General features: G+C 38.8%; 2 protein-coding genes across 2 annotated transcripts; both read left to right on the forward strand.

The window, feature by feature from the left end:
• The first annotated feature begins 135 nt into the window (after nucleotides 1-135).
• LOC119889613 (tyrosine-protein phosphatase non-receptor type 13-like) lies at nucleotides 136-3,472 on the forward strand. The gene is made up of 11 exons (XM_038700450.1): nucleotides 136-322; nucleotides 510-599; nucleotides 726-832; nucleotides 931-986; nucleotides 1,076-1,173; nucleotides 1,532-1,680; nucleotides 1,766-1,856; nucleotides 1,986-2,323; nucleotides 2,400-2,615; nucleotides 2,707-2,769; nucleotides 2,877-3,472. Exons 1-11 carry the CDS (start codon nucleotides 172-174, stop codon nucleotides 2,952-2,954), a joined length of 1,437 nt encoding a protein of 478 aa, XP_038556378.1. The 5' UTR covers nucleotides 136-171; the 3' UTR covers nucleotides 2,955-3,472.
• Nucleotides 3,473-4,908: 1,436 nt separating this feature from the next.
• Nucleotides 4,909-11,306, forward strand: LOC119889611 (protein SDA1 homolog). Its single transcript, XM_038700449.1, has 22 exons — nucleotides 4,909-5,124; nucleotides 5,268-5,372; nucleotides 5,463-5,561; nucleotides 5,700-5,810; nucleotides 6,215-6,286; nucleotides 6,391-6,491; nucleotides 6,606-6,663; nucleotides 6,743-6,817; nucleotides 6,970-7,071; nucleotides 7,165-7,234; nucleotides 7,328-7,431; nucleotides 8,072-8,129; nucleotides 8,330-8,388; nucleotides 8,496-8,572; nucleotides 8,734-8,831; nucleotides 8,928-9,004; nucleotides 9,353-9,482; nucleotides 9,855-9,946; nucleotides 10,032-10,222; nucleotides 10,390-10,474; nucleotides 10,765-10,926; nucleotides 11,062-11,306. The coding sequence occupies exons 1-22, from the start codon at nucleotides 5,035-5,037 to the stop codon at nucleotides 11,107-11,109; spliced, it is 2,064 nt and encodes a 687-aa protein (XP_038556377.1). The 5' UTR covers nucleotides 4,909-5,034; the 3' UTR covers nucleotides 11,110-11,306.
• The last annotated feature ends 1,891 nt before the right edge of the window (nucleotides 11,307-13,197 follow it).

The following is a 13,197-nucleotide window of genomic DNA, read 5'->3' on the forward strand; positions in this document are numbered from 1 at the left end:
TATATATGAATTAATGCATATTGTTTAATCGGCTAACAATTTTTTGTAATGTTACATGTGTATGCTTTCTTTTTGTGTGTATTTTCTCTAATGTTTTGAGACAACACAGCCCTCTCTGAAGGGTTTTAATTATGGTTGTCTTCCTTTTTCTTGCAGGTGAATGAAGAACTAATGACCGGTGTGTCCCACACCAAAGCTGTCACCACCATCCGTAAAGCTAAAGGCCTGGTACATCTTATAGTGTCCAGGCCACCAGACCAGAACCCAAACACATACCTGGCCTATCTGCCCATCAACTCTGACAAGTGCAATGGAAACACAGGTACAAGCAGAAACCCAAAACATGGGATTTCTATGCATTAGAAACGTTTTATTTGATAATTGCTTTCTTCTGTTTAATTATTTACAGTCTTACTCCACTGTATTTAAATTGTGACTCGTGTGACTGTGATAAGTTTTCTGATAATCTGACCGTGGACACAACCCACTCTTCTACATGTTGCTTTCAGATCTGAGTGAAGACAGTGGAGCGAAGACTAAGCTGCCCACTCTCCGTAATGAGATGAAATATGGCGGCTTCCCTCTCATACCACCAACAGGTAATAGCATGCAGGCTCGAAATCTGCTGGAAATCTCAGCAGACCAATGCTGAATTAATTGATTTGTAAATTCAAACAATGAAATTGTAAATTTTACAAACTAGACTACGTTCCCATTTTTCACAGACTATGAAGGTGGTCCACTGGAACAGAAAAGAGAGACGGAGCACAGCGCAGAGCTTTCAGAGGACACCGACTATGATGGTTCTTCTTTACCTGAAGACTCCCCTGAGGTACAAATCAAATCCATCAGACTTGATAAAACATTAAAACTATATGCTGGTTCTATCTGATTTTTATTTTATTTTTTTTTATGATTCTTTTATAATAGAGTTCCCGGAAAGTGGAGTGGAATGAGGAGAGTGTGGACGATCCAAGGAGCGAAAAGTACGATTTTTGCTTTTGGCTCTACACTTATCACAATTAGGACTGTGAATATATTCACAACTCATCGTTTATATGTTCTAATCTAACAGCTATCTGCAAATGAGTGCTGGGCAGCCAGAGGAAGATGAAATCACATGGGGAAGTGATGATCTGCCTATTGAAAACATGAACTCCACATCAAGAGATGGTATGGCTGACTTTCTAAAATGTTAATTCATTAAAATTACGTGTAATGGGGAGTTTAAAATTGGGGTGGGCAAATGAGATCTAGATTTCTACGTTTATTTAGTGTGAGCATTGAGTGTATTGAGTGTGTAAAGAGGAAGCAATAGGTCAGGAGAATGTTTTCCATACAAGTCAGTCTTTCCTTCTTAGTGTCAGTGTTTATAGGGTCGTGTGTGTGTGTGTGTGTGTGTGTGTGTGTGTGTGTGTGTGTTACATGTGTCAGTTTCTTAAGTGACAAAAAGTTTTTGGCCATTACTTTTGTCATTTTGATGTTTATTTGTAATTCTTCTTTAACTGTTTTGTTCCCTCATTGTGTACAGATGGGCCAGTCATCACAGAGGATGAGCTGACCTCTTTGCCCCTCGTCAAGGTGGTCCCTGATGGCCAGTACACAGGACCAAAGCTCAACACTGTGGTCCGCATGATGAGGGGCCTTCTAGAGCAGAAGGTCCCGCTGCAGGAGTTTGAAGTAAGAATCTACTTTGAATTTTAATGCTGGTGAATTAATTGTGATTCATTACATTTTTATGAACATCTGTTTTCCTTCCTGGCAGAATCTTCAGAATCTACAGCCACTGGACGACTGTTTAATAGGTCAGACGAAGGAGAACAAGAAGAAGAATCGCTACAAGAATATTGTTCCCTGTAAGAACAGTCACAAATGTGCATATATTGTAAAAACCATTTACTAAGTTTAACTAAATCCAAAGTTGGATACCTAAAATGTCAAACATTATTTTAAAAATGATTATCTTATGTACGCATCTCTTCTAGTTGACACAACTCGAGTTATGCTGGGCAAAGACGGGGGCTACATCAATGCCAACTTCATCAAGATGTCAGTGAAGGATGAAAACTATATGTACATTGCGTGTCAGGGTCCCTTACCCACCACTCTGGGTGACTTTTGGCAAATGGTCTGGGAGCAGAAGTCTAATGTTATCGCCATGATGACCCAGGAAGTGGAAGGAGGGAAAGTGAAATGTCAGCGGTACTGGCCAGACACACCAAGGACAGCAGAGATCGTGGGAGACAGGTTACAGATCACGCTGATCAAAGACCAATATCTCGACAACTTTGTAATCCGAATCATTGAGGTCAAAGATATCCAGGTTAGTTTATAACAAAATATGATAATTAAAAGTTGTATTCACTGACACATTAACTTAAGAGTTTCACCTTCCTCAGACCAATGAAATACAGCGTGTAACTCATCTGAACTACACGGGATGGCCGGACCACGGAACGCCCTCACAACCCGAGCAGCTGCTCACTTTTATTTCCTATATGAGGCACATTCATCGATCAGGGCCCATAATCACACACTGCAGTGCAGGCATTGGTCGATCAGGAACCCTCATCTGTATAGATGTGGTTCTGGGTCTCATCAGTAAAGACGCTGATGTAAGTAGGCAATCTTATGTATTGTTCATAAATAAGGAAGCTGCCATTTTTTGTTTGGTATGATCACAGTCTAATAAAAAAAAATGTGTAGTTTGATATTTCAGATGTCGTAAGGAACATGAGACTTCAGAGACAGGGAATGGTCCAGACAGAGGTGAGTTTTAATGTTTGCTTTTAATATTAAGTAGCTTAACTCTTTTGATCCTAGACCTCGCTGGCTCACGTTGTGTTCACACACTTTCCCTTTTTATTTTTTTACAGGACCAATATATTTTCTGCTATCAAGTGATCCTCTACGTCCTCAGATGCCTTCAAGCAGAGGAAAACATCTCAGGATAGTAGAAACCACATATTGTCGTCATGTAGATGTTGGGTGACTGTTTCACAAGAGCAAAACAAAAATGGAGGAAAGTTGACACAGGCAGAAATTGCCAAATTACACTACATGTTTTTAAAATGCCTTAAAATATTCAAATCCTTGAGAGTAAAAATCCTTTTTAAGAAGTCTATATTTTTATGTTTGCTTTTTGAGTTCTCTCTCTTTGGCTGCTACTACCTTTCAATGCATTTATGAGAACTGCTGTTTGTATTGTCACCTACAAGAGAACACCCTCCCCCCTCTTTGGATAGTCTAAAATAATTATGAAAGTGATTTCATATTTTATGTCGAACAAAATTGTACTTGTGTATTTTGAATCCTATTTTGATGCTGGAACATGCCTTGACAGAATACTATGTCAGTATTTGCTTTGTAAATCTATTATACAGTACTTGCTTACTGCTTTGAGGTAAATGATGAAATTAAAAGTGTACATATTCATCTCCTGAAAATTAAACTGGATACATTTTAAATGTTATGTCGAGGAAAGTTTCATTTAAAAAAAATATATATTTTCCTTGTCTTTTTTCATTTGTGCCTTTTAGCATACTTTGAAATTCTTTTTCAGCCTTATTATCATTCATGCTGTGTAAAAAGGTTGCCATCATACTCTAAACTTCATTTATAAAAACATTAACCTAATAAAGCTTTTCCCAGCTTGCTGCCTATCAAAAATTGGGGAAGAGAAGCTGCAACCTGTGCACCGTTATAAGGATTGATAACTTGAAATTACAACATATACACTACATATAAACCACAAACTGGGCTCAAACCAGTTTCACCACCATGTGGCGCCAAAATTCATTATATCACAGTGAAATAATTCTGGCTGTTCAGTTGCTCATTTAAAATTAGGCTCATAATGCTCAATATGTTGGATATACTCTTTACCATATCTATTCTTTACCGTGAGTCCACCATGAAGGAAACGCTTCTACAGCTCTACTGAAACCATTTAAACATACAAAGCGAATATTACTCTGTTGGTTTAACTATTATTGTGAGTAAAAATTGACACAAATGCCTAAAAATAAAATAACCTTATCCTAAACATCTTCAGTTTTATTGGACTTGGGCTTTCCTCCTCTTGACAAACTAGTTATTGTCAGTGGTGGATGAAGTATTCAGATCCTTTACTTAAGTAAATGTAGAAGTACTGCATTGAAAATGTTACTTGAGTAAAGGTATGAAAAATGTCCTGTGACTATTTTACATGATTATTCCTCATGCAATTAAGTATAAGAGGTTGAGGTTAAAACTTTTGTATCAGACTGTAATTAATTAAATGATCATTTTCATTGTGGATTAATCTGCTGATTATTTTCCCCATTAAGTGATTGTATAAATTATGAAAATAGTAAGAAATGTTGTCACAACTGCCCAGAGCCATACTGACACCATCACACTGCTTGTATTGACAATCTATCAATCAATCCTCAGTATGATTAAAAATACATTAAAATAATTAAAAGGAAAAGAGCAAATCATCACATAGGGGTGGTGGTGGGGCAGTGGATAAGTCTCATGCCTTTGGTTTGAGAGACCCAGGTTTAACTCCCCACTGTGGCATGTCCCTGAGCAAGACACTTAACGTTAACCCCTAGTTGCTCCAGAGGTGTGCGACCTCTGAAGTAAAAAGCAATTGTAAGTCGCGTCAGTTAACGTTAAGTTAAATGAATAAATGTAATGTAACCAGAGAGGCAGGCAAACAAATGCTAACCAGTTTCTCGCTTCACAACATGAGCCCCGTGCCCAACCAAGGAGGCAAGTACAGCGGCAGTAGTATACAAGATGTTAGGTGAGTGCAACGTTATTATTATAAAGTTTAGATAATTTAAACGCCCAAGCTGAGAAGAAGAAAACCAAACACGTCTCCTTTAATCAGAGCGGAAGTGACCAGGACCTGGCCGGTTGTGACGTGACGCATGTACTTTCCGCTGCGAGTTAAATGGCAGCCTACACATTTGCCACGCTTGCCTTGTAAAATCTATTTTTTAATCATTATTTCTTCTTAACTAAGGCGCAAAATCATCTTTAACCATGTCTGGGCGACACAACAACAAATTGCCAAACAACTTGCCACAACTGCAGAATCTTATAAAACGAGACCCACAGTCGTACATAGAGGAGGTAAGTGTTGTTGCCCAACATTGCTAAAGTTTTTAACTAGTTTAATTCACAAACACCTGGTGTTCGTGAATTTAAACATACGAGAACTGTGTCCTTACACTGCAGTAAGGAATGACTGGTGTTTTTTCTTGTGCCTTCAACAGTTTCAGCAGCAGTACCGGCATTACCAGTCCAATATACAGATATTCAAACTGCAGCCTGACAAGCCGAACAAGGAGCTGGCTGATCTTGTTATGTTTCTTGCTCAGGTAACTGTGTGTGTGTTTATGATTAGTAATGTGTGTTATCTTCCTGCCTTCTATACGTCCTGTAGCTAAAGCTCTTCTTGCCCCCTCCAGGTTGGTCACTGCTACCTGCAGCACCTGTCCACCTTCCCACAAGAGCTGACCGGGTTACTACTGAATCACCACACAGTCCTAGAGCCGGACCTGAGAATGGTGAGAATATGTGTCAACACAGGAGCTTCTTTTCTTATCCACATTAAATAATCGATCATACTTGAGTTTGTTGATATACATGCAAAGTACATCTCTCTGAGCATTTACATGCTTAGCTGTGTTTCCTGTCTTTGTCAGACCTTCTGCAAAGCGCTGATTCTTCTGAGGAATAAAGATCTGATCGAACCCTCTGGACTCCTGGAGCTCTTCTTTGAGCTGCTGCGATGTCATGACAAACTTCTCCGAAAGGTGAGAGCCGAATAATCTGCAGCCGAAAAATTATAGGTGCCTTCATTTGATAGCGTTTAGTTTTTGGCATGACATTAAAATAATTTATTGAAATATTTCAAAATATGTTGCGTAGTAACTGTATTTTTAGTATTTTATTACATCTTTAAGTAGTTTTGAATATAAGGAAAGAGGAACCTATTGGTGATAGTTTGAGGTAGAGGGTGAATTTGTCTGTAAAAACATTATTGTACAAAGCTAATTTCACTCATGTATGCTCGTGTGTATAGCGTTCAATCTATAAATCTGATCAATGATTTCCTCATGTTGTTATATTTCTGTATTCATATGTTTTAATTGTTGTTTTCTGTGTTATTTCCCTCTTCCCCTTTCAGATGTAAACATTTGCTTTTCTCTCTCCACAGACACTCTACACACACATCGTAGCAGATATCAAAAACATCAATGCTAAGCACAAAAACAACAAGGTTAACACCGTAAGTACACATACTCGCATGTTTGACTGTGTGTAATATCATGTGACACAGCAGCCTAAAATAGTCACCACTCACCTTCTGTGTTATAATGTTGTGCATTTTAGACATTGCAGAACTTCATGTACACCATGCTGAGAGACAGTAATCCCATAGCAGCAAAGATCTCTTTAGATGTAATGATGGAGCTGTACAAAAGGAACATATGGTGGGTTTTATTTGTAAACTGGACTTAATTAAATCATATAAAGCTCTTATTTTACAAGAAGGTCTCATTATTTTTCACTGCTTTAACCTGATTGTCTTTTTGTTTGTGTGACAGGAATGATGCCAAAACAGTTAATGTCATTACAACAGCGTGCTTCTCCAAAGTGACAAAGGTATGTTTTTTTCACATTGCTTATTGTATTGCATATTTGGCAACCTTGTACATCCTCACCTGCCTCTCTTCCTTTTTAGATCCTTGTTGCTGGTCTTAAATTCTTTCTGGGCAAAGATGAAGATGAGAAAAATGATAGCGATTCAGAATCAGAGGCAAGTACCAAAGATATGATGTCATTAAAGCAAAGATATTTTTCGCAGTCTAGTAGGGAGTGATTTATTATTGAATAGTGCATGTGTAAGACATAGAAATGTGGTTTAGATTTGTTGTGCTGTTTTTGTTAAGAATCATCTTTACCTTTCAGAATGAAGGACCATCAGTCCGAGACCTGAAGGTGAGATACTCTACCGGCAAGAAAACCACCAAAAACAAGAAGAAGATGGAAAAAGCAATGAAAGTCCTCAAGGTACTAGTGTTGCATTTACTACAGAGGCATCACTTTTATTGTTACATTTGTGATCAAAGGAACTGAGTTAATTTTTTTTAACTCTTTGGGCAGAAACACAAGAAAAAGACAAAGGCCGAGGTGTTCAATTTCTCTGCCATTCATCTAATTCACGATCCTCAAGGTAGGTTCACCTCCACAACACCAGCACAAAGAATTTGGCATTTGTACTTCAGTTTACAAAACTCTAATCCATTGGATATTTCTTTTTGTTAAGATTTTGCTGAAAAACTCTTGAAACAGTTGGAAGACTCCAAAGAGCGCTTCGAGGTGAAGATCATGTTGATGGAGCTCATATCCAGACTGGTTGGAATCCATGAGGTAGGTGACGTGGCTGTCATCAGCTAGTTTGTACACAACTTTTAGGAAGTTGACTTAGAACTGGCCCTCATAAATATTGGTGGCTCTATAAAGCATTTTATCCAGAATAGGTTAACAGATTCAGAGACCAGTGCAGTAGGTTATTCCTAATAAGATAAATTGTTGCTTTTATGCAGCGCAACTTTAAAATAATCACTGATCTTGTGTAATGGGTTATATTTAGAAATTATTTAAAGTGGCTACAATCAATATTTTCATATTGACAATGGCTCATTTAACAACTTGAATGTCAAAGGAGTTGCTTGTAGTGAAGAACCCACAGAGAATTATCGCTCGACACTACAGTTCCCCTCAACTCTATAGAGTTTTAAAGCAATATCAAGCTCATTGTTTTGGTTTTCTGGCCCACACCATTACTGTTTTAGTTCACTCTCACCGCTCCGAGTCCTTTCAGTTGGAAAGCTCTAAAAACCCACTACCTGCTCAGCACTAAATGTCAGATAGGCACAGCTAGTGGCTGTAACAGTTCTTACAGTGCCTCTGTAATGGGAATCATGCTTTGGACACTGACTGGATATAAGTATAAATAAGGTATGAATAATAATTTTTACAGTGAGTATAATGCTGTGTTCTTTTCCAGCTTTTCCTCTTCAATTTTTATCCCTTTGTCCAGAGGTTTCTACAGCCCCATCAACGAGGTAAAACTAACTCACACTGACTGTGTGTGTGTGTGTGTGTGTGTGTGTAATATCTATCTTTTTTCTTTCACACTTCTTCACAATGTAAACTTCTTTTTCCCACGCCAATAAAGACCCACTGAATTAGATTCGATTGAAGTAAATGAAAGCCTTTTGACCTCTGTGGACGAGACATGTGAAACAAACTGTTATCTTTCTAGAGGTGACAAAGATTCTCCTGTGTGCTGCCCAGGCTTCCCACCCACTCGTCCCACCAGAGGTACAGATCTAAAACGTTCAGATTTATTTTGTTTGTTCACACGTGTGGACTTAACATACTGCAGGGGGTTCCACTCTAACACTTTTCGTACATTCCCACTTGTGCAGATCATCGAGCCTGTAATCATGACCATCGCCAACAATTTTGTAACAGACAGAAACTCGGGGGAGGTTATGACCGTGGGGTAAGTAGCAGACTTGTCTACTTTCAGTGATCCAAAGTTGGTATGGATGCAAATGTGAAGATTCAAATGAACAATACAAATCCATACAGTTATTTTGTGACTACAATACCAAGTGTTAATTAACCGTGTTAGAGTAAATTCTACACCTTTTTGTTTTCAAGTATCAATGCCATCAAGGAAGTGGCGGCCCGCTGTCCTCTTGCCATCACTGAAGACTTGCTGCAGGACCTGACCCAGTACAAGACCCACAAAGACAAGAGTGAGTGACTACCAGTGTACCTTTGTCCCAATTAAAGGAGGTGTACACATATGTTCACTCACAAAAGAACACATTTTTGTCTGTATTTGCCCTCAGACGTGATGATGTCTGCCAGAGGACTGATCCAGCTGTTCAGGAGTCTTAATCCACAGATGCTGCACAAGAGGGACAGGGTGAGCTAACTGTGTGAATCTTACTGAAAACAACACTGAGTATCATGTCTTAACATTAAACAAGTTTTGGCATAGTTTGTATAGTAAACTGTATGAAAAGAAAACAATTACTTAATGTATGATGAACAAACTCTTTTAAAAAGAGTTACAATTAAAAACACTTATACTCCCTGAATGTGCAGTTTATTTGTATTGTTGAAATTTTGATCCAGAGAGGGGTCCTGATAAATTATGTTGTAGTTACAGAAGCACACAGAGGAGAGTAGTGCCAAAAGATCCAGAAGTATAATGCTGACAAAGCACAACATTACTATGGATATTTAAATTTAAATAATTGTAAATGTCTAGGGGAGACCCACAGAGGCATCAGTAGAGGCAAAGATCAAAGACTATGGAGAGCTTGAGGCTAAAGACTATATCCCTGGAGCTGAAGTCCTGGAGGTGGAGGAGGAGAACAAAGAGGGAGAGGAGGACGGAGGTAAGCAGCTATTGAATGGACTGCACTTGTATAGCTCCTTTCTAGTCTCCTGACCATTCACACACACATTCATACATTGATGGCAGTGGCTACCATGCAAGGTGGCTGGAGCAGAAACAAATACACTCACACAATTTGGGGTTCATTATCTTGCCCAAGGACTGGAGGAGCAGGGGATCAAACCACCGACCTTCTGATTAGTCGATGATCCGCTCTTCATCCTGAGCCACAGCCACCAGTTTTTTATTGTGTTATTGAATCCATAAATTGAATTGATCTGTAAAACAGAATCCAGTTTCATACAGCACTCTGATAGAGATGACAGATGATCAATATTAAGCTAAAGTGTGTATTTTTCATATTGACCAACAGATGGCTGGGAGAGCGCCAGTATTAGTGATGACGATGAAGACGGGGAGTGGGTGGATGTCCAACACTCGTCTGATGAAGACACAGGAGAAGTGGTGAGCGTGAAATCGCATAGCTCAAACTGCTGCTGATTAATTAAGTGTGGTTGTTAAATGTGAGAGTCGTCTGTGTTCGTGTAAGGCGGAGAAACTTCAGAGTATGCCAGTCGAGGAAAGAAAAGCCAAAGCAGCGGCGGTCAGCGGCAGCAGGCTCCTCACTCAAGATGAGTTCAAGAAGATCCGTCTGGTCCAGATGACCAAGGAAGTCAACGCAGCACCAGGCAAGGGCCAGAAGAGGAAAGCTGTGGACAGTGATGACGAGGGTGACAGAAGGTTAGAAAGCAATTTGAACTTAAAGCATTATATCATTTACCATATTATTTGTGACACACTTTCTTTTTAATAAGAGCATACGGGCTGAGTTTGTTTATTTTGTTAATAATGATAGATGATCATACTTAGATTTATTTGTGTTTTTTTTCCCCCCTCAAATCTTTCAGAGGAGAGCTGCTTACCTTGAGGAATATTGAGAAACTGCATAAGAAACCAAAAGCAGACAAGGAAACACGCCTGGCAACAGCACTGGTAAAACTAAAGCTTCAAGTAACTGTAGGGTGATTTGAACTATTAAGAGTAACCCGACTGAAATACTGTTGACTCTAGAAAGTCATTCATGGGAAGTTTGTATATATTGCCGTTATCTATTCTATCTAAATATTACTTTGAATTTCCTCATTTGGTTTATAAAATGTCAGAATTATTTGAAATTTCATTGAAACAAACCAGCAAATATTCACATTTGAGAAGCTGGAACAAGATCATTGTTAATATTTGTTGATTCATTTCAGCTCGAATGACGTGCTTGATTTGTCTAGGCGGGACGGACCGACCGGAAGGACTTTGTCAGGAAGCGGACCAAGCTGAACCCACACGCCAGCACCAGCAACAAGGAGAAGAGGAAGACGAAGAACTTCATGATGATGAGGCACAGTCAGAATGTCCGAACCAAAGGCAAACGCTCCTTCAGAGAGAAGCAGGTAAGTCACACTTGTCAGATAAATACATGTGGGAATAAACTTCTGTATTCGTCTGTGGAGAAATTGGTTTTATTGGATCTAAAGACGCAACAGTCTTGGCACTTTAACTGAAGAGATTTTGTTTTTCTTATCCAGCTTGCTTTACGTGATGCCCTCTTGAAGAAGAAGAAGCAGCACAAATAGGACACATGGACATAATGTTACATTTGCCTCGTGCTGGCCATCCGATCGCCATCACAAACCTGCTCTATTACAAGGTCTAATAATATTCTACATCCTCCAGGAAGCCTGTAAAACTTGTACTTATTATTGTGTTATTTTCAGCACACGAACTGCATACATTTACATTGTTCTGAAATAAACAAACTTTGATAATTGTGTGAAGGTTTCTGGATGGGTAATGGTTTCATAATTATGTTTTGGTCTATTTATGCTACAGCCACATAGGCTGATAAATGGCCTCTCATTGGTCACAGTTTAAATCACCAGAAAATGATGTATCTCTGTAATTTGAAGTATAATGATGGGTAAGTTATTTTGGACAGCTCCAGTTTCCCTTTCCCTTTACAGTTTACTATTTATCTGAGAACACACTCAACACAGGACATAGCTTTGGTAGTTAACAAAACGTTAAACAGAAAATTTGCTGTCAAACTCTAGCTTCTAGCAAATTGTAATATTTCAGGCATCTCAGATGTGTCTATGGATCTATACCTCACCAATAGTATATTGTAGTCTTATTGGGTTTTCATATATATTATAGATTTAGAATGTAATCTACAAGTATGAGTATAACATCTGTCAACAATAAACTGTTTTTAATATTTCTGCTTAGTGTCCAGAAGGCACAGCAGAAATATGCAGACGCTGCACTGTTGTAAAGTAAATGGAATTGAACTGGAATATGAAGGTGTTGTTAATGTTAATTTCAGAAAAGTATAACAATTGTAAACTGTAATTAAAGCTGCAAGCAGCGTTGGGCGGGCCCTCGCACTAGTAGCGCGTCCGCGCGTGAGCCGGCCGAGTTGCATATTCTGGAGCTCTGCCGGTGCGGCTGTGAATTTCCTACGCGGTTATGACGCCGCATGAATGTGCTATATGTCACTTCCTGTGTCCCCTATGTGGAGCTACATAGCACTTGCCGCTATGAATATAAATCGGTATTGACGTGTAGATGTCTGCGGGGTGGGAGAGTTATCAAGCACGTAAAGTTTGTTTCAGATGTGAGCATGTACACTGAACAATAATGTACCCAAACAATAAAATAAATTCCTTTTATATTTCCCTGCCTTGTTGTTTATGTGTACATACAGAGGAAGAATGTGAGAACAGCACACATTTCATCGTTACTGTGTGTTAGAGCATGGGAGAACAGTAGATACTTTTAATACAGCCCACACCCCTAATACTGTGTAACTAAACAAGTAGAGAACAGAAGAAAAAGATGTTCTTTCTTTACAACTGTCTGCATAGCTTATTCATATTGTGTAATGAATGAAAATAAATAGGCCTACTAGGCTCCTCTCTACTTTGACATTTAAGATTAGCTTGTTGATCCACCTTCATACACATGTGACATTACTGTACAACTTGAGAAAGGTGAGTTGTTTTCTGCTCTAGCCTGCCTAAAAGAAAAGCGTTTTGGGGATTAAATGGACTTTATTAGCTGCTGCAGTGCAGGATGAACTCAGAATAGACCCATTTCTCACCTTATTATTCTAAATCATGCAACGAAGAAGAAGAAATGCATAAGAAATCCTGGGACAAAATCTGTCCACAAATACTGTACAGCATGTAGTCTGATGATCAAGACTTGTGTCATAGCTGACTTGGGCAGTGAAATGTTTTTTTAATTCATGTGGTCATAGTTGTCCACAACTCAAATCAGAATATAAGAAGAAATGTTTTATACCACCTCAAGAAGGCTTCCTATCAGAAAGGTAGGAAGGTATTTCAAATGTACAACTGCAGTACTTAAATCTAAGTAAAGTAATTTCCCTGACATTTTGTGTTACTTTACTTTTAATAGACCCATGTAAGAGGTTTTATACTTCCTGTGAGTATAATCCAATCAATCTTATTTTCATACTGTATATCCGTTGTGTAATTTGATAAATTGTGTTGTATGTCGTGCTCGCATCTCAGAGAAGACTCTGACTGCAACATGCGTCTTTGTAAAGAGAGAAACGGACAGAAAAAGTCTCTAACTCTGCCTGTCAGCTCGCTCTGCTCCGTTAAAACTGAATTTACCATACAGAATTGAATACGAGT

The sequence above is a fragment of the Micropterus salmoides genome, unplaced genomic scaffold, assembly GCF_014851395.1.
Source record: "Micropterus salmoides isolate LMB-PRFRI ecotype aquatic unplaced genomic scaffold, ASM1485139v1 Ms_hic_scaffold_563, whole genome shotgun sequence".
NCBI lineage: Eukaryota > Metazoa > Chordata > Actinopteri > Centrarchiformes > Centrarchidae > Micropterus > Micropterus salmoides.